Below are 24,003 nucleotides of genomic sequence, written 5' to 3'. Positions count from 1 at the left end.
TCTTTCTAGAGAGGGCATCAAATTGCTTTAAGCCTTTGCATTTCGTCAAGGTTTACCAGATCCAATCAGCCATCAACCGTAGTGAAATAATTGTATTTAAATATTGAACAGAATATAGATTCAAGCCTCTTGGATAGAATGGTTCGCGTGTGGATCTTACGGGTGTCACTCCTGAGCGTATCTGTTGATGTGCTTTGTGGATTTGTGCTGCACATGCCGAGCTTTATCTGCATTCCTCCATATGTTGCCGCACAGGGACGATGTGTTCTGCCCACTTCAAGCCCATGTCCATGTCTAACTGGCGCCCCAGCATATACGACAAAATATACAACGCAGATACGCCAGACGACGGGTGCTTCAAGAGACCCTATCGTTACCACAAGCCCTCCACAATGGACAACCCACATATCGAATTCAAACACAATTGGCACTGCAATGGTACGTACATTTTCCATTTTATTCGATTGATTTAAATGCGATTTATGCCTGAATATAACCTTCACAGCCTGCGCAACCAACAACCTTGCAGCATATTTCCAAGCCAATTATATCTGGGACAACGCCCACAAATTTATCAGCCATTAATCTCCCTCAAACGAAGTTATCCCAACTAGGTATCCCTGACACAAGTGTCGCAAAAATACCGATAATACCATCCATTAGCCTGTCTAAAATAACGATACCACAACTAGCAATTACACCTATTAATGTGCCAGGCATTCCCAATACAAGCGATCAAAATATTCCATCAATTAGTACTCCAAAACAACTGATTCCCGATGCTGGTTTCACGAGTATTCCAACGACAGGTATTCCTAGTGTAAACCACCCAAATACACCATCAGTTAGTACACCAAAACAAAAGATTCCCGACCTTGGGACTCCATCTATTACTACACCACGGATACCTAATGTTTACCAACCAAATACACTATCAGTTACTACACACAAACAAACGATTACCGATACTGGCAGCCCAACTTCACCAACGCCAGGTATTCCTAAAGTAAACCCCCTACAAAAACCAAAAGTACTACCAATTAAACGACCTAAAGTAACAATTCCTCAGTTACTAGAGCCCAACATTACAAAGCCAGGTATTTCTGGTATAATCCATCCAAAAGTACCAAACATTTACCCAATTAGCACGCCAAAAATAACGATTCCCCACATTAATTGGCCAAGAATTAGGAATATAAATATGCCAAAAAACAACGAAAGTACCACCGATTAACGATCCCAAAAATGTACCATCAACGATTCCAGAAATAGTTGTTCCCAAAATATCCAAGCCAGTTATTCCAAAAGAAAACACTCCCAACATACCCAAACACACAGTAAACTGACATTCCAAAACTGCAGATGTTAATAATTTCAGGAAAAAAAAAGCTACCAGCAACAGAGTTAGCTATGAAAACGAATCAAGAATTTGCTCCTGAGGGATCTTTTAGATTTTTCAAAGAAAGTTAGTCACCAGATACTTGCTCCTATTTCATTGTCTAATCTTAAGGAAATTGTTTGCCCTTGTATTGTCCAGAGTAGCCTTCCATTGAAGCTCTCTGTTAAGCATATGTGAATCGATCAATAAACATAATATTTGTTGCTCCACTGTTAAATCTCGTGTGTCGGGGGGTTCTGATTTGATTTGGACATGCAAATTCATGTTTTAATTTTATGCAAATTATACGCTGATTATGCTGTCAGCAACGCCAGCGGTTCCACACTCATTTAGCTTGTATATTTTTGCATACTTTTATACTTGTATGCATGTTAGTGCCGATTGTTATGGCGGTTGTTGGCTACCGCTTAATCATTTAAAATGTTCAATTTCATATGGTAATTGCCAGGCAGCCTTTGCCGTGCAAATGTTTGCTCAATCGCATGTTGGACATTTTGTTGTGTGCAAATTAGTTTGCCTCCCTGTGGCCCTGCGGCCCTGCGGCACGAATCGTTTGTCTTTGATTTTGAATACGAATGACTCGCAATAGATGTTGCAGTTTGAATCCTCAAAAATATTCAGATACTGCCAATTTGAATATAAACTTCACTGAAAACACATTCAATAGAGCTAAAATTCATGAAGATTTATCCGATTTACATTCAGCAGCAGACCGAAATTCAATTAATTAAACAAACTTAAATGAAAAACCGCACACACACACAGCCATGTTGGCATCATTATCAGTGGCTGTGGCAGCAACTGCAGGCCCTGCCACATCCGACAAATGCAATGCGGGAACATGCTGCTGTTGCAACAGCAACAACTACAAAAAGGCAGTGGCATAGTCAAAATATCTAACATACAACAGCTGGAAGACAATGCGAAGGCGGCGGCAAACCCAAATCAACGGCAGCATCCGTGTGGGATGCGAGAATGTTTATGCACATTATGAACAAGCATCGGTTTTGCGCGACCCATACAGCTGTGGGGGGAAACCATATATATACACATATCAAATAAACATTTTGTGCATTGCAAATCTGTTTCCCTACTGCTGCCACTATTGCCGCTCTGCTGGTTGCCTGTGGCAGGCATGGCCCATCCCAGCCCAGGATGCGAATGCGAATGCGAATGCGACCCCATTTCAAATCCTTCCAAATTATGCACGAAAATTATGTGTGCGAAAGCGAAAATTTCCACAGACAAAATGCTGCTTTTCGCACGTTTGTCTGCGGACTCTCGTTGCCCGACTGCGAAGACTGGTTTTGTATGGCGAATATTGCGCATACGACATGTGTTTGGCATATTTAAATGGGGCACAAGCCCAGAGCGGCAGAGTGGTGCACTGCCATTAGCCCAATTTGGGCATCGCTTTAAGAGACAGAGAGAGAGAGACACTCAATTTCAATTGTTTGCCTTTCACCCAATCATTTGTCAAATGAGTTCTCAGAAAATGTCACGCAGTGCAATTTTCTTTTCGCAGTGCGAGCTGAGAGAAAAGCCCCACGAAATAAATGATGCCAGCGCTTGCATTGCTCCTGCAGGGAGTTTTAGTGTCATATAAGTAAATCCCAGTGGGAGATAGAAAAATGACTGAACGCCAAATGCGAACTGCGAAAGTTAAAGCCCTGCAGAGGATATAGACTCCAAGCTCGCTCACTCTCTCTCTCTCTCTCTCTCACTCTGGCATTATTACATTGTTACATGGGACAGCCATCAGGGGACGCAGGAGGAAGCCTGAAGAGGGACTACGAGAGGCAGATGCGTGTGTGTCCTGCAGCCAATAAGTTGCAAGCAGCCGCTGCCACTGCCACTGCCACTGCAGCACAAATATCCTTGTCACATGACATTTATGCACATTCGTGTGTGTGCTGTGTGTTCTTCCTTCTGCTTCACGTTGACTGCGACTACAACTTTAAGCTTTTAATAAAAATGTCAAGTGCATTGAAGTGCATAGGGGGCGAAAACGCCAAAGGAATACGCATCAGCGAGCAAAGCGAACAAAGGTCAGCTGTGACACCATTAAAGGCTTGTTTCGAAGAGCCTTTTCCGACCCTTTTGCTGTTTCCAATGCTGATACGAGTATACCAATATTATCAACAATGAACTGCCTTGTCCAAGTTTACGACAAGTTCCATCACCTGGAGGAAGTATCACGTCATCCACAGTGATTCCTGTAGCTTCGAATAGCAGTTGAGCATCGTGGACATTACAATAACGAGGCTGAGATTCCCTCCTTGAAGGGTATCTCAGTGCCAATAGCCTCCAAGTCGGGCAGCTCCCCGATCCGCAGCATATCGTATTTCTTGTACATGGTAACGTGGAGCATGCCTTCGGGTAGGTGGAAGATCTGCATGTCCCTTCTGCTTAGTAGTAGCCGCTGGTCAGGGCCCTGTTGGAGGAAGCGGTTATGTCGGAGTAATGGGAGAATCTAGAGAAAAGTCACAGACAAATGTACTTGACAGTTGAATTCACACCAGAAGTGGTACCTATTACTTAGCCACAGATCCGCAAGGAAGGTTTTTGAAAGCAAGAAATTTGCGCTTATATAATCCCAATTGAGATTGGACTGAGGATTTTTTCTGTTACAAAATCAAGCCTCAAGTCGAGTTCTGGCTCTGTCCTCTTTGGCATGTCCCGGCCTTTGTTTCACACGACTTGCTCGGGGGTTTTGCCACAAGTTTTGCCATGGCCCCAAAGTTTGTTCAGTTGGAAAAAGGTATGCAAACGTGTTATGCAGGTCTGACCCCCTGCCAGGTGACTGCGCTTCCTGGCTGACAATATTATTGAAAGCTCGACATTTAGATTGATTGCAGCTGCAGTTGCTCTCCAAATTCTCATTCGATAACAATACGTGCTGCAGCGTTCTCCCCGCATCAATCTATTCTTTTATTTGATTTTTTTCTGTTTTCTTTTTTCTATTTTCCTTAATTAAAAGTTTGACTTTGCAAAAGGCATGAAGAAAAACAGCTGGATCGCAAAATATACGAAGTATCTCGGTATGCAATTCACTTTTCTTTTAGGTTACTTTCTACCTCTGTTTTTGTTCCATCTTGGGTGGGTGCTTCCTCTCCAGGCAATCGTGCAAAACTATTGCAACTCGAAGGTTTCGCCCATGCAAAAGTTTCCCTTTTTTCTTGCTTTTCAGATATGTTTTTCCAGGGATGCCCATACTCGCTGGGGGAATTCTTCAATGCCACTTTCCCACAATGACATAATACTTACAATTAAAGCTTCTCTCAATAGTCTCAATCAATATACTTTGCTACTTTCATTTGAAAATCCTCTATTCTCTGGGTAATACTTGGGCAGCAGCTCGTCAATTCATAGAAGGGCTCACACAATGGGGCTTAGGGCTTATTGACAATTGCAAATTTCCCACACCCACACCCACTACCCACTTGCCACTCCCACTCCCACTTCCACCTCCCACTCAATGTGCATGGCATAAAGCTGGCATCCTGCATCACTCCATGTCTACTGCTCTTCCGAGTCGAACTGTAAATTATGCATACAAATTAGAAACTACCGTTCGCTGTCGAGGGGCATGACGTAAACATACTCGTAGAAATGTTGAATAATAACATTAATGAAAACAATGCACAAGCAGCGACAGGCAGGGGAAGTTGTACAGAGAGTGGGCAAGATGAAGTGGGAGACAAGGGACAAACAGCTGCCGGATGCAAAGGCAAGCAGAAAATTAAACAGAACAAAGCAGAATGAACAGAGAGAGGCAAAAGCATGATGGCAGATGGCGACAAGATAAACACCCACACACACACACACACATACTCCAGTCCGCACAGTCACTCGCATATGTACGTTTACATGCACGGCAGCAGCGGCAGCAGCTTTGAAAACAATCACAGTGAGCGACAAAAGAAAACAACAACAGTAGTAGCAACAATCCCTATCAATTCGATGCTTAGCAACGTCGCATTAAAGAAAAATAGAGAGCGTACAGAGAAAAAGAGACCTTTGGGAAACTTGGATACACTGCAACAACGAAAGGTCCTGGGATAGATTTATGTTAAATATCTTCCTTCCTGCCGAACCTTTCAACGCCACAAACTCATCATATGATCCATTATACCTCTCTTTAAAGGGCATAAATATAAAAATAAAGCTTACAAAAATGAAGACTAAATCTCGTCAGCCTTCACATCAGATGTTACATCTGTCTGTTAAGTAAGCAACAAAAGATGTAAATACTGTTGGAAAAAGTACCAGAACAAATGAAACATTTTTGCAGCCTCGCAAGTTGAAAGAGAAAAGGAAACACCAGACACACAAGAGCAGTTTGTCCGGAATGTGTTTGTGTGTGTGTGTGTGTGTGCTGGCCGAAAGGGATCTGTAACCATGTGTGCGTCCAGTGATTATTTTACCATGTTAACTAATTCTATCTCTTATGCTTGCCACAAAAGATACACATTCTGTAAACTGTAAACCTTTCTAAGAGATGCACTCGGAGGCAAGGGATAGAGACAATATGCGAAAATATTTAAATGGTCAGAGCCACAGACCCTGCCGAAAGGCTTTTCGTTCTTTTAAAGCATTTGCGAATTCTTAAAATATGAAATTTAATATTACAACGACATTGAAACCGCACAAAACTCTTTCATCATTCGCCTCTTAAGTGTTTGAAAGCTTCTCTGGATTCTTCCCATCAGTCATTCCATTCACTCCTCTAGAGCAACTCTTTCATTTTGCAGCTCTGCGGTTTGGTGAGCCGCATTTTTGACTCACTTCCCCCCTCTGGCCAGCAGTTAGTTAGTACTTCCCCCTCCATTTTGTATCCAATCAAAGTCACCTTTGCGGCCGGGTTAGGCAGGCAAAAGCCGCCACTTCACTTATTCATTGGCAACCGCAAATCTTTTATTTGACTTTTGGCAACTCCACCTCCAACTCCAACTCCAACATGACTTTTACTTTGGGACACACTTTTTACCACCAAAAACCACCATGCAGAGAAAGGGGTTTTCATGCAGAAGGGATGCGATGGAAATGGTTTCTGGGTGAGTTGGCATTTTGGTTTGGCAAAGTTTTTTAATTAATTAGGGGAAAAGTCTAAGTCGAAAGTTGCGGCAATTAAATGCGAGTTAAAGTCACCAAAGAAAATTGTCAAAATAAAGAAAATTTCATTGCAAAAGATGGAGAACAAAACAGACGCAGAGACAGAGAGAAAAATATTTAATAATAAATGACGCAGTCACGTTTTTTCTGCCGGCGGCTCGCAGGAGCACATGACGGCCGCGGAGGCTCACACATGTCTCGACAAAAGTATGCACACATGTGTATTGTATGTGAGAGATGTGGGGATACACTCGTAGATGTTTAGATGGGGTATGCTTACACTCTGCTTACACAAATATGCGCCTAATAATGCCTCACAGATGGGCATGGGGAGGGAGATCATCTGCCCCAGTGTGCCCCAGCAAAGGCTTAAGATATTTGCACGTAAAATGTTTGGCGGAAAATCTCAACGGAGAGAGAAAGGGAGAGACGGACAGCACTCACACAAACACATGTACATGGCGCTTGTCAGAACGCAGCTGTTGCGTTGCGTCCATTGTTCCACACGGCGTATTCGTAATGCCTTCGGAAAGTGCCATAAGCATGTGCCTTTAATGACATCATTTTGCCTTTTTGGCGAAACGAAAATGCCTGCAAAGTGTCAAGAGTTGATGCTTTTATTGCCATCTTATTGCATTTAAGGACATATTAAAATCCAAATTACTTTAAAAGGAAAAGCAGGTGCTAAAAAATATGGACAGAATATATATGGATAAATATGTAAGAGGATAAGTAAACAAGTTTCGTTTTGGCCTACTAAATAATCAGTACAAAATTAATTAGCATGATTATGCCTGGCAACGGCAAAGGCAACGGAAACCCACTCAGACCCAGTCCTAATTTATTAATTAGTGATTCGTTAGTGTTACGCACTTTGGTTTTCCCAAGAAGAAATATTCTCACACACAACAACAGCAGAAACAACAAAAAAAGGCAACAAAGTGTCGCAGGTAAAACAGAAAGAGAAACAGAAACACATGCCACGGTATGCAAACATGGGAGATTCCCAGGTGGAGCAGCATTTACCTGGGGGCTTAATTAAAATAAATAGACACATGCTCCGCCTCCAGCTCCAGCTCCACCTCCGCCTCCGCCTCCTCCTCCGCTGGCGTCCTGGCACATTCCGCATCCTTGATGTGGTGGTGCTGGTGCCGCCGCTTCGTTATTATGCAGCGAGCGTGTTTGGCATTAACCAATATATGTAAGTAGTCGGCTCTGCCAATTTCCATAAGTCAACAGGGAGGGCCCGGCCGGCCACAAGCGGAGCGGAGCGGGAAACCGAAACGAAGTCAGCAATTAAAAGCGTTGTTCATCATGCGGACACAGCGGACACTGCGGACACTGCGGACACAATTTTGCGGTTAGCTTGCGTTTACCACTGGCTAAATATATCCTCCCTCCTTACCGAGATCCTCTCTCTTTTCTTTACTGGCGGATTACCCGTATTCAAATCAGTTGCAACGCCCAATTAATGTAAGCGGACACAATGTTGCATACTAATGAGACAGAACGCCGAGACGACTTCCAAATGAACATGGAAATAAAGATGTGCAGAACGATGTTTGATACATTCTCCTAGGCTGCTGCTGCCTGCTTTGAGCTTGGGGTTTTTGATTTTATAATTAAGAATGAAAGGAGTGGGAATGCAAATTGAACACGCAAACAATTAAGTTGCAGAACTTTAGCCATAGTTTGAAAGGGTAAGTGGGTTTAAGGGTTTACAACTTGTTTAATTTTGTATTTTTTATACAAATGTAATCAGGAAGTCTTGCTGCCTTCGTTCAATGTTAATCCCATTTGCCTGCAAATGTACTTGTGCTTTCTGCAAATGCCCTGAAAGCATAGTTAAAGAACATTTTTACGACCATCACACTGTATTTAGCGCCCTAATATCCAATTACAAAGCTCGTTATGTAATTAAAGTAGAATAGTTTAAGAGGCCGCAGCAGTAGTCCAATTTATGTCTCCCTCAGAAGTTATGTTCTGCTCACAAGTTTTTTTTTTGTTGGCTGACAAATGATAATGTAATGTCATCATATATTACGCATACGCCAAGGGTCTCGTGTCTCTCCTTCTCGCAGCTCAATTACAAAAACTTATAACTTTAAGTTTGCCGAATAAAGGAAAAAAGAAATAAAGCAAAGTGGAGCAATGACAGCAGAACAGAGTCAGAGTCAGAGTCCGTCCCCGTCCCGCCCCGCCCCGCACTCGTTGCTAATGAAACTTGAAGATGGCGCCGCCGGATGAGAGAGAAAAGAAGCCAGAGAAAGGAGCAGGGATATGTGTATGAAGTGCAAATGAAAGTTTTTCCGAAACAAGCAAAGATTATGCCATGTTAAGGAACAGCCAAAGTGCTTGGATGTAGATACGGGAAGGAAGCACAGAAAGGCGAGGGGCGAGGGACAAACAAAAGATTAGTGTCTCTGGGGTTGCAATCGCTTTCTACTCTGCCCGTCCCACATTTGTCGAAATTAAACAATGTAAAGTTTTGGTTTGCGCCACCAAGCCCGGACATACAGAAACTTTCCCTAAACTATCCTCGAGCCCTGCTTCTGTCAGCACCAAATATGTAACTCAATTAGTTTTTCCGCCCCTCTCCCCGGACTGCCCGAAAATCACCCTCTCTTACTTGCCCGTGTACACACGCACTAACCAAATCCTCTGCCACAAAGTTTATGTGTAATACAATGTGGTTGTTGCTGCAACCAAGTTGTCCATTCATTCAGGCATCCATCCGAGCATCCAGCCCCACTCGATGCCAGTCGCCAATCGAGTTCTCTTGAGCGTTTCAATTATGTGATTCGAGTGGTTCCGAGAGAGCTGCGGTTCAAACGGTTGGAGCCAGTGGAGAGCCCTTCAGGAGTCGCCACCACAGTCACATATAAATTTCAAGTAATTGCTTTCGCCCTTCAACAAAAGTCGAGTCAAAGTTGTTGCAAGTAATTGCCGTCTAATTGCTTATTGAAATTTTTTCTCCCTCTTTTCTCTGTTGGCTGTGGTTCCGCTGGGATCATCTGAAAGATATGAAAAAGGAGACGGAGAGAACTAAGAGTGATTGGCGCTGGTTCAAGTGAAATCAAACTGGTTCATCAGCGAAAGAGATTGAAAGTAGAGAAATTAAAAAGCAAGTTATGATGGGGGTAAAAGCTTTACGGCTAGAGATTCGATGTCTTAATACAAAGTTTGTGCGCTTTTGGCTCTAAATTTGTTGTAGCTTATACAAAAATATAAATTTTGAGGTGTTCATTCCAGTTTTTGTAGTTGAAACTCAAGCGGGCTCAATCTTTTCCCACATTCAACACAAATGCTATCCATAGACACTGACTCATGTGCCCATCGATCTCTGCTGGTAGCAGCTCTAACCCCTAAAAGGATAAAGGAAATCGAAAGCTCTTCGCTTTATTGAATCCATTTGTGTTGTTACTTTCAATTGATTGATTTTATTTGGCTTTGACTTTGGTCATGCCTTAAAGTAGCCAAACAACAAGTTAAAGTCCAGGCTAAGCGAAAGATTGATGGACACATTAAGAGGGGCTGGGGCTGGGGCTTTGGCGCCAGAAAGCCTTCGCCAGTGAAGCGGAAATCACACAAAGATTTGCCCATATAAATGTCTACTTTGGCTTTGGCCTGATCCATTGCCTGATTTCCTTATTTGTTATGCCTGCTGCAGTGGGGGTGCCACTCGTACTGTGGGTTCCGGGCTGTTGTGGCGACCGCATTAACCGGAAGCGCCTGGCAGGCGCAAAACTTATGCAAACTAAGGCGGAACAAAAACTTGGCCAAAGAAAGAGAAGCGAATGAGAAGCAATCTGCCCGGCTGGACCAAGACGATGTCTGATGGCCGCTGTCCGATGTCCGAGGTTTTCATGCTAGCGGCCACGACACAGCAAAAAAATAAAATAAAAATGAAGCAAAGATTCCAGTGCAGTGGGTGGCAGGCGTTGAAAATGTCCAAAAGCCTTTGGTGACAAGTCCCCCACTCGGATGGATGGAAGCTTGGCTGGTCGGTCGCCTTATTGTACAAAGTGTTGACTTTATATCCTTCATTTAGTGGACATAAAAAGGATATTATTAAAAGCTTAGAAAAGTAGCCATTTCCTTCGCTCTTCCTCTGCTCCACTTCTCTCCCTTGGATGCCTTGTCATTGGATTGCACAAAATACATAAAATATTAGATGACTTGAAAGGGAATACAATACAAACTGATTTGGTGGCTTCTATCCACTGACCAAAAAGGAGACAATGAGAGTGCCTCCTCCTCTCCCAACATTCCCTCTTCCCTGACCAGCCTCAGGCGCTTGTTTTTTCGGCTGCTTTTTGGCTGCGGCTCATTTGTCTTTTATGACGTTGGCCATCGCCATTCTCCGGAAGAGAGCGGGGCAAAAAAGTGCTTGCCAAGAGAGAAAAAATCGTTGCTAAAAGGTTCATTATAATTATAAATGAGTTTAGCGCCCATAATACTTTGTATTCCCTTTGTCAATGGCTGTCCCAGCCCTATGGGAATCTCTCTGTCAAATTGACTGCCACATTTTAATGAGTCAGTAAAAATTGTTGGCCCAGTTATGAGAGGACAAACGGTAGGGGGTGAAATGGCCAGAAATTGACAAAGAAATGTTAATTTTGTGTATTCAGATTGCTTTCTTTTTGACTTCGAATTGGGTTTTGTTCGTACTTTTATACGCTTTCTAATGTTATATGGGGCTAATGATAGCTAAGGACAATGACACATTTTTATGATGGTTTATCTGGGGCATAGACTTTTTCGGGTTAGAAGTCTTCGGAAATACTTTTTGCAGTCAGAAAGCAAGGCTAATAAAATCTCAATTTCGGACATTTTACAGACAACAGCTTTAAAACTCTTCAGATCCTGATGCTTTCCCAATAATGCTGATACATAATTGGAATATAAAGTGTACCTCCTGGTTATTCAAATACGTAACCAAACCTGCATTTAAGTTCATTTTCATTACGTTCAAAACTTCCAGTTGGTCCATACGATCACATGTGCCACAAAAGGAAGGAAGGAAGTCGCTTCTGCTTCTGTTTCTGTGTCTGTGTCTGTGTCTGTGTCTGTGCATCTGTGTGTGTGCAATATCCTTTTCAAGTGCCGTTCTGGTGGACGGGGGTAGTCCCTTTATTTGGGGCTGCAGCAATGCGTGTATAATTGCTCAGACAATGAGCAATTGTTTTTCATTTTCCATTTTCCATTTGCCATTTTTCCACCCCTCCCCCCCACCGTTGTTTGCTTGTTGATTGCTGCGGCTCCCTGTTTGGAGCTTGTTCCCCCCATTTGAGCGCTTCGCTCCCTTTTTTTTTTTTCTTTTTTTTTTGTGAATTTTTCACATTGTTTGCATACATTTTGCAGTCAGTGTTCGAGCTGGTGTCCGTGTATTTGTTATGCAAAGAGGCCTCAAAGCGGTGTTTTTTTCGATATGAGATGGAGATGGGTTTCCACTTCCAGCCCGAAAAGTATATATTGTAGCCACGAGTTTGCCATTTTCCAAGCAAATTAGTTTACAAAGGACTGTCGTTCGGTGCTACCCATCTGATGTCCATGCCCCCCGTCAGTCCTTTCCCCCCTCTGTTGTCCTTTCAAACGAAATTGAAAATGCATTTTAAAGCAGACGCTGACGAATAGCCGCTGGCTAGAAATTATTTCATATACGATATTGCAAGTTTATTTACACGCCTATTGTTTGGCCAGACATTCAGGGAATGAGGCAGGGCTCTGCATGGGTTATTCGCGAAGCGGTAGAGCATGGGTCTGTCCATAATTAAGTGCCAAAATTGGCCACACTTTGGGGCTGCGTGGCAGGGTGTGTGTGGGGATTGTGTGACCTCGACGTGAGAGGCGGTTGTCTGACACGCTGCCCACAGATGCTCGCAATTAGTTGGCCATTAAAACAGTCCGCCAGATAAACTACAGAAGGATACGACATCGGGGGTATATCTCAAATTAGTTGCACTTATCCTGCAGTCTTCTCGCGTCAACTCCTCTCGTCGCCCACGTCGCGTTCCAATCAAGCTTCGTTTTATGACTCAATAGGCCCTCAATGACCCCCGCCCATTCCGCCCCGGGAACAAAACACAGCCACAACGGTAGTCGCATGGAGTAGTAGCCTGCAGAAGACAATCTTGCCACACAATCCACATCTCTCCACTAATTTCAACGCCATAAAAGTTCAGTTTGTCGGCCATAAATGTCAAAGGCAGAAGAAGGCAGGAGGGCGATGGCCAGGAACTGAAGTCTCGCGTGTTTCATTAGTTGCGAATTATGACGATCTGGCTGCCATGTCGCGACCCCCACCACCACCACTCCTGCTGTCTGGGCGATGTGACAAATTTGGTTTTATTTTCGTACTGCCACCACAGACACACAGACACTGTGCTGGGGAAATGCAATGCAAAACTCATTTGTACAAATGCAGATGCAGTAGAAAGACGAGAGAACGGAGTATTTTATTGCAAAATGGTCATGTGGCAACTTTAATTATGTTTTGCGTTTTGTATTCAACTGAAAATTAATTCTTTTCCGTGTTTTCGAGAAGCGGCATACACTGAAAACATTTGGAGAAAGAGAGTGGAGTGAAGATTATGCACATGCAAATATTAAATTTCTTGGAATCAGACTCTGAAAGTTGTATAAAAATAATATTCACTAATGGAAGTTAGTAAACCTATTCCCAAATTAAATTTCCCATTGAATTTGCAGTGCTGCCAACAAAGACATTTGCTGACAGACCAAAGAGACCAAAGAAGTGACTTCTCTTCATTGCCATCACCATCATGAACATCAGCAAGGCCCTCGTCTTCGTCTTCGTCTTCGTCTTGGTCTTCGTCTTGTTTCTGCTCCCCCATCACAATCACACATCTCAGGGGCGTATCAAATGTGACAGCTTGGAAAGAAGTCAGAGCTATAGACATGGACACAGACATACTTTGTGCACTGTTCCTAGCCGTATGCAGGGGGCGGGCGTTCACAGACAATCAGAATTCAAATGGAATAACGTACGACGAGGTATGCTCGCTCGGATGATGACGAGACAGTTGAACATTTTTCCCGTTCAAGTTGCATTTACTCCCAGTCCGGGAGTCCGACTCCTGCCACCTCCCCACTAGAGGCTTTCCCACTTGCTGTCTCCTTCACATTGCCTTTGTGTATTTTGAGTTGCTTAAAACGACGACAACTATATCCACACATGCCACATGCCACATGCCACATGACGAAGTGATGTCTGCTGAGGCAGAGACTTGCTTCTACGGACTACGGATAAATGCTGATGTTTCTTTGTTAATTTCCATGCTGATGCCTAAATGTTTTGTGAGTGTGACAAATGTTGGGCTTGTACAATTGTCTGTGCCTTCTACCCCAGCCCCCTGCTAAAGGTGTTGCACAATAAAGTTTGTCTTCGAGTTACACACAACAAATTGCGTCTAAAATTCATTTGTTCGGGGGCAAAAGCCTTTTGACAAAGAAAGCCAAAGGCAGCTGCAGGCTTCTTGGAGCTACAGGAATTTCAATAAATTATCTTATGGAAAAATACTGCCTGCCGCTGGTCTGCGAGTATCAGTATCCACTTACTGATATTGCCTCTTGCCTTAAGCACATTTGCTTCTATTTAAAGATTGTCTGAGCTCCTCTCCGAGCACCGAATTCCCCCCATTTCAAGTGTCATTCAAGTCACAGCACAGCACAGCACGCCCTCCACTTAATTACAAAACAACGTGGGTGGGTGGATTTCCCGGGGAAAATCGGAATATCCGCGCTGCTTCAGTATGGCAGCGGGGTCACATCTTTTTTCGATTAAAAAGTTTCGAGAGTCGCAAGGCAATTGTCAGTTACATCCACTTAACCTGCTGCCTGCTGGCTCTGCCTGCTGTCTTTGGCAAACGAACGCAAAATTTTACGACAGATTAACGAACGATTAACGGTGTAACGTGGCACTTGCCACCCGGCACGTGCTCAGCTTTGGGAAAAGCATTCTCCCTCCTTCCACCGAGTCCCCGGGGTGTAGGCGACGTTTGCTAGGAATTTATATTTCACAGGTGATTTGTCGCATAAAATTCGAATAATTCATAAGAGCGGCAAAAATAACAAGTAGGGGAAGGCACCACCACCGCTGGTGACAGTGCTCTCTCCCCTCCCCATTTCTGCACAACCACAGTGCCAGAACGCCAAAAAGTATGCAACGAAATGCCGCAAAGTTGGCGTCGACGGCAGCGCGTCGTATGCGTGTTAAAAACTTTTTGTCAACCAAGCCGAGCGCTTCCCGCTGAGAGGGAGGGTGCGGTAAGGATAAGAGAGAGTTTGTCATTTCATTTGTTTGACTCTCTCTTTCTGCCCCTTCCTGTTTCCCCTGGCTTCCGCGTGCCCCTTTTCAACATTTTGGTCACATTCTACCCGCATTTTTTTTTTGAGGTTCCTGCTGTTGATTTTTATATTTTTCATTTTGCTGGTAGAATGTTGTTTTTTGTCGCGTATCTTTTAGCAATGCGAAAATTGTATCTTAAGCGGGCGTAACTTGTATACGAATGGATTTGTATCTGCCATCCGTTTTAGCGGTTGTCGTTTGATGGCTTTTTTTGTGCGGGTTTTGGAGAGGGTTAAGGTTAGATCGATTACTATCTCCCCTACCCCTATAAAAGGAATTCAATGAAAAGTACATGGTGACACTTATTTTTCTTTAATTATTTGCTTACCTTTAAATTATTTTGGGCATGTTAAGCAGTGCCATAAACTTGCCTTGGGTGGCACCTGCACCGTTTCGTATTTGCCATTTTAATATGTATCTCAATTTCCATTTTTCGCCTGTATGTTCTTTCTTCTCGTGGTGTTTTTTTGTTGATTTTCCGTTGCTTGCTGCACTCATATGGCAGCTGTGTGTTCCTGGTCGCTTTGCCTTTTCCCGCCTGCAGCTACAATGAAGGTGTCATTGAGAGCAGGTGAGGCATTCACACTTTTCGGGTCGCATAACTACTACGCCACTCTCTGAAAAAAACTGAGAGAATGAGCCTAGTTTTGCAATGCAACAAAATTTACAGCTTGTAAAACCTTAAGGGTCCATCGACACCTCTACCAAATATACCTTGCGCTGCTGCCCTACCTGCCCTGCCTCTGCTGACAGCACTGGGCGCACTCGCGCCCGCACTCTTACTCTCTTCTTCAATTGTCTTGCGCTCCTCTTTCTGGTATTTCTGCGGACTGCGCTGTCGCTGCCTGTGCTGACTGCGCTGTCGCTGCCTGTGTGGACTGCTCTGCGCTGTCGTTTCATTTGCATTCTTATCGCCTTCTCTCTGCCGCGTTTAAATGTCGCCAGCATGAAACTTTTTCCTTTACCCCTATGTACCTTCCCCGCCCTCTCCAACTCTAAAGCTCTGCCAATTTTTTGTTGTTGTTGATTTTAGAATGTTTCTTCTCATGTTTATCTTGTGTGACATGTGCGTATCACTGCTCTCTCTCTCTCTCTCTCTCACTCTTTATTTTTGGCCTCCACTTATTTTTTCCGTTTCTCTAGCTGTTGATTTTTGATATATGTTTGGGTCCCTGCGGTGTTGTTTGCCTTGGCGGGGGAGGAGTGGGTAGGTGGTTGGGCTAGGGAACTGTGAAAGGTGACTGCGTATGCGACTCCACTTCTGTCGTGGTTGCAGCATTTAAAATTTCTGTGTATTTTCGTATACCGTTTTGGAAGAGGCTAAGGGTATATTAGATATCGGATTACTGCAACGTCTCCCTCTGCGGGGAATACTCGGGATACGCTCGAAAATCCATTGCTTCTAGGTATTGAAATGTCGACTCTAGATCCTTGAACTTCTTTGGGATAAGTCTACGTGCATATGAATGTATGTGTGTGGGTGGGTGTGTGAGTGGCTGAGTGGCTGAGTGGGTGGTCTGAAATATGTCAAGCGAGTCGGATATCTTGGGTGCTGCTGTGTAATCAAGAGTCAAGTCAAGGCAGGAAACATGCCCCACGGCAGGGCGGAATCAGAGGCGGAAAGTCTCACCCTCATTCTTCTGATAAAGGATTTGATAAGGCAATGTCAGAATGACACACGAATTAGATGCTAATGATGGCCACAGCCGAGGATTACCCGACTGATGAAGAGTCATTTGTGGAATTTAAAGTTTACACAGCTACGAATATTGCTTTCACTTCTTCTTGCTGGAAATTGCGCACATCAAAGTGGGGGTTTTCCCCAGAGCTGTTTACAAAATGTTGCTGCAATGAAAATCCTGCCCGAACCGAAAGTCAATTCATTTCCAGCAAATTGTTATTTCAATTGTCAGCACTTTCCCCCTCTCGGACATCGCCTGTGTGTGCCCCACTTGCAACATACCCATGCCAGTACCATATGCAGTTAATTTTGTGCTTGTGACTGCAAATAATTTTAAAAGCACATTTCCAATGAAAGAAGCGAACTGAAAATCAAATGAAGCGAAACGAAACGAAACGGAAAACAATTTTCTGCAATTTCACTAAAACGACACACCAATTGTACATAGTGTACGGTGAAGGATAACGCAGTTTGGGGGGAGAGGGAGGTGGACACAGTGACACACATGTGTGTGTGTGTGGGCAGCTCCTGGACAACAAGCGAGTATCGATGGAAGCTCGGACTCTTGGGGCTCCCTGCACTTTTAGCCACAATTGACGACAAATGAAATTGTTGTTGGCCAAAGTGCAGCGTTTAAAGAGCACACACACAACACACGCACACCCACACCTACTCCTTCTCCAGTCAGGATAATCCTGCTCACACACACAGATACATATGCTCAACATTCATGTAGGTTCATATTGGAACCTGCATTTTGGCCCTGCTTTGTCCTTCGCCCTTGGTCGAAATTCTCTTTCATATTCAGTTATGTGACACCTTTTAAAGTAATTCCTAAATGTGTGTAAATATGGTTTAGGTTTAGTTCCACTGAGAGGCGCAATTTCAAGTTTTTTGCATAATAAAACATTAGTTCAAGTGGAAATTGAAGAAGGTTAAAGAGATGGAAAATAACAATAACATTGATGGCCAGAGAAACGGAAAGATTGAGGTAAACATTACCAACCTCTGAGGCACCAAGCACTTCACTGCAAAACCCACAGTTTATTCCCCCCTCATTGCGGAAAATTGAGCAGCAGGTTTAAGCTTGTTATTATTTCCGTAATGAAAAACAGACCGATACAATAAGAGAGAGAAATGGTAATAGTCACACAGCGAGAGAGAGCGAGAGAGTTGGACAGTTTGTTGACTCACTTTTGTGTGTGTTCAGGAGAGGCGCAACGAGGCAAACATTTGCTTTAATTATTATTAAATGAAAATTGCATAAATAAATATGTTAAACTCATTTTAATTTTTAATTACAATTAATTGGAGGGAGGTCAAAATGATTTCCAATCAAATAAAAGAGGTAGAAGCGGGGGCGAGAAGGAGAGAGTGTTTGTGGAGACACAATATACACATATAGGACACCCTGACATATCCTATGCACACTGAACTCATTGATTAAATTGGAGTTTCCCTTGGAAAATCTTCTTATCAAAATGGTGATTATTCGTAGCAATGCCCAAAAGCTGATGGATGGTGCATGTGAAGCAATCAAATGGTCGGTAATGTCATCCACACCCGCCACTGATACACATGCAGCAGGAGCAGGAGCAGGAGCACACCAGCTCACACATGACAGCAAACGAGGAGAAGGACGAAGGACGAAGGACGAAGCACGATGATGATGATGATGATGAGTCACTTTGGTCACGAAGCTATTTTTACGCTTGATTACACGATAAATGAAAATCAAACGTTTGATTGCTTAATGCCACGGACTAAGGGTCATCTGCAACACCCAAAAGCCACCCAAAAGTCACCACCCACACCAAAAGTGCTGCAATTTTGCGAAAGTATAAGACCCCAGAGAGATAGTGGGACAGCGAGTCGGTTGGGGGTCGCTTGGCTGTGGCAACATTTCAATTATTTATACGCTCGTTTGTCTCCTCTTTTTCCACCAAGGGGGAGGACATGTTTGTGTGTGTGTGTGTGTGTGTGTGTTGTGTGTATGCACGTGTCTGATAAGCGAATGGACGAAGCGTCCAACACTTGACTGCCTTTTCTCTCACTTCCATTTCCATTTCCACATCCACTTGCACTCCCACTTCCACTTCCACTTCCAAGTCCAGTTATCATTTATTTCCTTTGGACTTTGACTGATTTTCTGATAGTTGAGTGCGTTCTCTCACTGGCCACAGTGAGGGCAAAAAGTTATTGCCCAGTTTCAGCCCAACACCTCTTTGAGGGAGCGTTGAGCTTGTCGGGTGCTTTGCCACTTTGATTGATTTGTTAATCTCAAAACGAAATACAAATTAAAAGCTTTTTGTTTTGCCAGCAACACCCAACACCCAGAAGCATCCCAATGCCATTTCTGTGCCCCGCCACTAAACCGCTTATGTTAATTAAATTTTTGGGGTTATTCAATGTACAAGGCTAAGAGCTTCCTTCTGCCGCAATCAATCAATCTTAGGGAGCGTCTTGCAAGTCCTATCTTTGGGTTTGCTTTTGCAACTAAGTTCTCCATGGAAGTCTATTTACATTTTTGACTCATTTCGCTTTGTGGGTTAAGTGGAGCAGGAAAAGGGGTTAAGTCTTGGCAGGAGATGTAAAATCCTACTTATTGATGAGTTGGGTTTGTGTTTCAATAGAAGCGGAGCAATCAATAACCAATTGCTACAGAGATAATTTAAAATGTACCCGTAGAAGAGAAGTGGTGTACTCTTCATAGATTCATAGCCTCTTACTCTTTACATTTAGTTCCACTTCCACACCCTTGCAACGCCCCGAGGCGACACTGATAGCTTAACTCGGACGCACACTTGACGATTGACACTTGATGAATGGTTCGCTGACTCGAGAATGTCTCAATGTCTTGAGCTCTGCGACATATTCACACTCGACTGAGTTTCAAGTTCAAGCGAAAGGAAAGGCCTTAGAAATGTGCACTTTTAATTTCCGATAGAGATATAGATTAAGGTATAGATGTACAAACTCCCTTTGGTTAATGTTAATATTTGGCACAATTTGTTTTGGTTTGCAGTCCATCATCGAATTCCCCCTCCCTGTTTTAGGGTCTCGCCAGCTGGCAGTTCTGAACTCTCGCATAGTTATCCGCGTAAATCAGATCGCAGATGGCAGCATTGTTGTCGAAGCTCATCTCCGATACCTTGAACTCTGGATTGATGGCTATTTTAAGGATGTACGAGCCAGGACTGAGGTCCGTAACATCCACCCATTGGCAGTCCAGATTGTACAGGTAAACATCAGAGCAGTTGATGGAGATGCCTACGGAAAGAGGTTGTGGAAAATCAACCTTGGAGTGGCTAACCAATGGTTCCCCCTCTCACCCTGATCGCCATAGTTGGCGCAATTGTACTTCTTAGAGACTCCTGGCAGACAGGTGCTATCCTCCAGACAGAAGGAGGCCTTGTGGCCCTGCGCCACCTTCCGACCGCTCAAATCGAAGATGTCAAAGGTGGCAAACACTTCCATGCTGTGAAAGTGCCTGAAAAGGGAGGAGGGGAAAGCGAGTAGTACCACGTCTTGCCGTGCCACGCGGAAGGCGACTGAGTTATCTACTCACATGTGGCACATGTGCCACTCCCACTGGCTCTTCTCCTTGAAGGGGCGAAAGTCCGCATTGCCCGCATTGATGGCAGCCGCCGTGAACTTCAGGAGTCTCCGTGTGCGATAGCGCCAGTGGGGATCATCGCGCTGTATCTGATAGGCTTCGCTGGCGACGCAATTCTCCTCCATGGCGCACTGCATCAGCAGCATGGGACGATCCTCCAGATGCGCCGTCTGCTCAATCTCCAGGTAGTCAATCACCAGATCGGGCGAGGAGTAGTCACAGATCATAGCTGCCACATGTTGCCTGCTGCCGTGGCAGCTTACGATCCCACGAATCGGATCGTGGTGCAAGCAGTCGGCCAGCTCCGTCTCGTTGCCGTAGCACTCGCTGCCACTGAGGACGGGCCGGGAGACGTTGAAGCCACCGAAATAGTCGGTCTGGAAGGCCTCCCGTGCATAGCCGAGCCCCAGCTGGCGGCACACGACATTTGCCTCGAGCAGGGACCAGCCATCGGCGCAGATGCTGCCCCAGCGTCCTCCATCTAGTCGCACCTCCACGCGGCCTTCGTTCCGCTCCCTACCGCCTCGCAGCTGAACGTACAGGCGGGAGCGGGTGTGTATGGGGAACTTGGGTATGTCCTCATCCCTGAGCAGGGGCTCTGGTATCGGTGCATCTGCCGGGGGACTGCACACCACTCCCGCTGCCTCGCCCGGCTCGCAGTCATTCTCGCCCCATCCCTCAAAGTGGCACTCGACCAGCTCCTGCTCGTGGCCCTCACAGAACAGATTGTCCATCCAGAAGCGACGACGGGCTGCGCCGAAGTAGCCGCTGTGCGTGTACCGCCTCATGCCGGGAAAGCCCAGTTGCCGGCACACGATATGTCCCTCGGTGGCATCCCACTCATCGTCACAGATGGCGCCCCACTTTCCATTGTGCAGCACCTCAATGTTGCCTAAAAGAGTAGCGTCTATCAGTAGCGCTCTCTCTCTCTCTCTCTCTCTCACCTTCGTATTCGCTGTCGCCGCCGACCAGTCGGATGGCGCCCTCCTCCTTGTTGAGTGCTTTGATGTACTTGTGGACCAGCCGCTGCCGCTCCAGGCGTGCATCCTCCAAGGAGCGATGCTGCACTATTCCCGCCGCCAGGTGACACCAAAGGACAGTCACACACAAGAGTCTGGGAACCATGATGAAGCTGAGCTGAAGCCAAGATGCGATCCTTGCGCACATTCAACCGCCTCAACGTTCGCTCGAGAACTGAACGCGGCTCGAACGTTTGAATGGCAACAACAGAATCATTTAACTATGAACTTGCCAGCGCCATGCCATAGATGCAAAGATACACAGATAGATAGACAAATAGGCAGGTAGGTAGGGAGCGTAGCTAGAGATACGGTTCAGAAGCTCGCTCATCTGACGTCAGCGACAGCAGCAGCCACAGAGACGAGGGCGCAGATCGAGACGCGATCCAAATCCGCAGCTGAATCTGAATCTGAATCGGAATCTGAATCGGAATCTACTTTCCGCACGTAGCACATATGCATGTCACTTAATGACTGTAACAGACAACATTTGGAGGCAACTCTGACATTGATGCCACTCTTTGGGGAAGCAAATGAGAACGCACTGTGGGAAATGCATGGGAACTCAAGAAAAATACGTAAGGCAATATATATTTTGGCAAGCAGATTCTAGTTGGATTTCTCTCTGTGTATTTTTACCGAAGACCTTGCTCCATAAACAAATACGAAGAGGAAGTACAAGCGCATGTCTCATAAAACAACCGACAATAAAAAGCATTAAAAAATATTTAGATATGAATTTATTTCTCACAGACATTAACAACATTTAATGGGAGCTTTGTTCGAAGCCTTAACCTCCCCACCCAGACCTTCCACGCCATAAAAACTCAACCATTGAGCATTGCAAAATTCCGAATCCCAAAATGAAAATGAAAATATGGCAGCTGACGTTATAATTTAGTGACTGAACACGACGACCCACATTCTGTTTGTTGTGTGTGTGTTTTGAATGGCAAAGTCATCGTCATCGTCATCGTCATCATCCAACCATCCAAACCATCGCAATTCAGTGAGATTGTCCAGGGGGGAGGGCTGTTTGGCATGCGGCCATTTGAAACATTGCATGCAACTTGGCCAACATGAACTTGACACTGAAACAACAACAACGGCGAAAAAAACACATGGAAAACAGAGGGAGATATGGTAGGTACAATGAAGGCAAAGCCACGCCAAGCGGTAATGAGGTTTACCCCGTTTTGGTGCGGATCGTTCCATGCCAGCTGGAGGGGGTGCAGTGTGTGTGGGTGCCTCATTAGCAAAACTGCCAGCAGTCCGCCCAATCGTAATTGGAAATCTAACTCGTTTAGGTCAGTCTCCACAAAGGCAGAGCGAGAGAGATACAGATTTAGATACACTCGCAGAACGAGAGATAGAGATAGAGAGAGCGAGAACTGAGAACCATTGAAGCGTGATTTTCATACATTTGCTGGATAGATTTTCAAGATCAATGTAGCTCATGGAACAAAACAATTGTCGAATCATCTGTACATCTGACGAATGAATGACAGTTCGTTGTTAGGCAGAGCAAAAGCGTGGAATGTGCAATGGAAAAGGGGATAAATTAGCACCAAATCCCAAGCTTAGAGTCTTAATCTCTTTCAGTTCTGCCAGGCTATACTTTTGCCGGTATAGAACTATAAATTATTCACTCAATTACATATACTCAAACTAATTTTCGACAGCAGCTACAGAACTATATCATAATAAATGTACGTCCAACATTCCCATACGTACAAGTATTCATGTAAATATCCCTACGAATGCCCGCACGAACGGATCATAAATATTAGCGGTGGAAATTAATTGGATAAACGTTTTATGATATTGAATTATGATGACCCGGAAGGTGTGTGGGTGGAACGTTTGACCGGATATATTCCCACACAATTCACATGAAGGGGGGAACAATTTTATGAGTGCGTAAATTCCATTTGGATGGCCGCAAGGGCTGCACAAGGGCTGGGCGGAAGTAAGGACTTGCCGCAATTCTGGCGCAACGTCATGCACTAAGGTAATAAAATTCGATAGAAAATCGTGTAATAAAATCATTACACACCAGAGGCAGCATCAGAAGCAGCAGGACAATGTCTGCTCTTTGGCTTTGGCTTTGGCTTTGGCCATGACAATCCGGACACTAAAATCAAACTGGTCTGGCAACGCCACAGGCGACGAACCAATCTGCTCCAACAGATTCAGTCCCAGTGCGGCGGCTCCCCTAGATCCACTTCCTGCCCTGCTGCGCCTCTAAATTCATGCCCTGAGCTGCTGCTCCTCTAGATCCACTCCCTGCCCGGCTGCCCGGCTGCCCGGCTAAGACATAAAAATGGCAACGTGTGCTGCTGGCCAAGTCGGAAAAACGGCGACAGCAGCAGCCTCCCCTTTGGACCAACAATAAAACGAAGGAAAAGTGGCACAAAAAGAGGACAAAGTGGAAAGCAGCGGGAAAATAATTTGTGTGGGGGGAGTTCCCCACCCTCAAGGGATTCCCATAGAGAGGCACTGAGAGCCCAGGAACGGATAAAAATATAAAAATGGTTAAAGGATATTGAAAGGCGGTAAATTGCTTTATTACTTAAGTGAGCCCAGAGATGATTAGGTCCGCGTTCAGCCGTTCTGCCTTGTGTTTGCCTTGTGGCTGCCTCATTAAAACGAAGCTCGCTGCAAATGGAAAATGCAAGAGAATACTCGTGGCAGTGGGAAAGGCGAAACCATTAACTGAGTGTTAACATGGTCCAAACGACTTGGCACATAATGGCTCAGCAGGGCCATTCAAAGAGCCAGAGCAGTGCTCAACAGATCAGA

The 24,003-nt window shown here is 44.7% G+C and overlaps 2 protein-coding genes across 2 annotated transcripts; one reads left to right on the top strand and one right to left on the bottom strand.

The window, feature by feature from the left end:
- The first annotated feature begins 139 nt into the window (after window positions 1-139).
- Window positions 140-1,616, top strand: LOC117584563 (periaxin-like). The gene is made up of 2 exons (XM_034273528.1): window positions 140-438; window positions 506-1,616. Exons 1-2 carry the CDS (start codon window positions 214-216, stop codon window positions 1,232-1,234), a joined length of 954 nt encoding a protein of 317 aa, XP_034129419.1. The 5' UTR covers window positions 140-213; the 3' UTR covers window positions 1,235-1,616.
- A 17,867-nt stretch (window positions 1,617-19,483) lies between these two features.
- Window positions 19,484-21,329, bottom strand: LOC117591900 (lysyl oxidase homolog 3B). The gene is made up of 4 exons (XM_034285287.1): window positions 21,127-21,329; window positions 20,135-21,074; window positions 19,899-20,056; window positions 19,484-19,836 (listed from the first exon to the last, which is right to left on the bottom strand). Exons 1-4 carry the CDS (start codon window positions 21,305-21,307, stop codon window positions 19,619-19,621), a joined length of 1,497 nt encoding a protein of 498 aa, XP_034141178.1. The 5' UTR covers window positions 21,308-21,329; the 3' UTR covers window positions 19,484-19,618.
- Between the last annotated feature and the right edge of the window lie 2,674 nt (window positions 21,330-24,003).

This window comes from Drosophila guanche, unplaced genomic scaffold (assembly GCF_900245975.1).
Source record: "Drosophila guanche unplaced genomic scaffold, DGUA_6, whole genome shotgun sequence".
In the NCBI taxonomy this organism is placed as follows: Eukaryota; Metazoa; Arthropoda; class Insecta; order Diptera; family Drosophilidae; genus Drosophila; species Drosophila guanche.
This window is presented reverse-complemented; position numbering and strand designations above follow the sequence as displayed.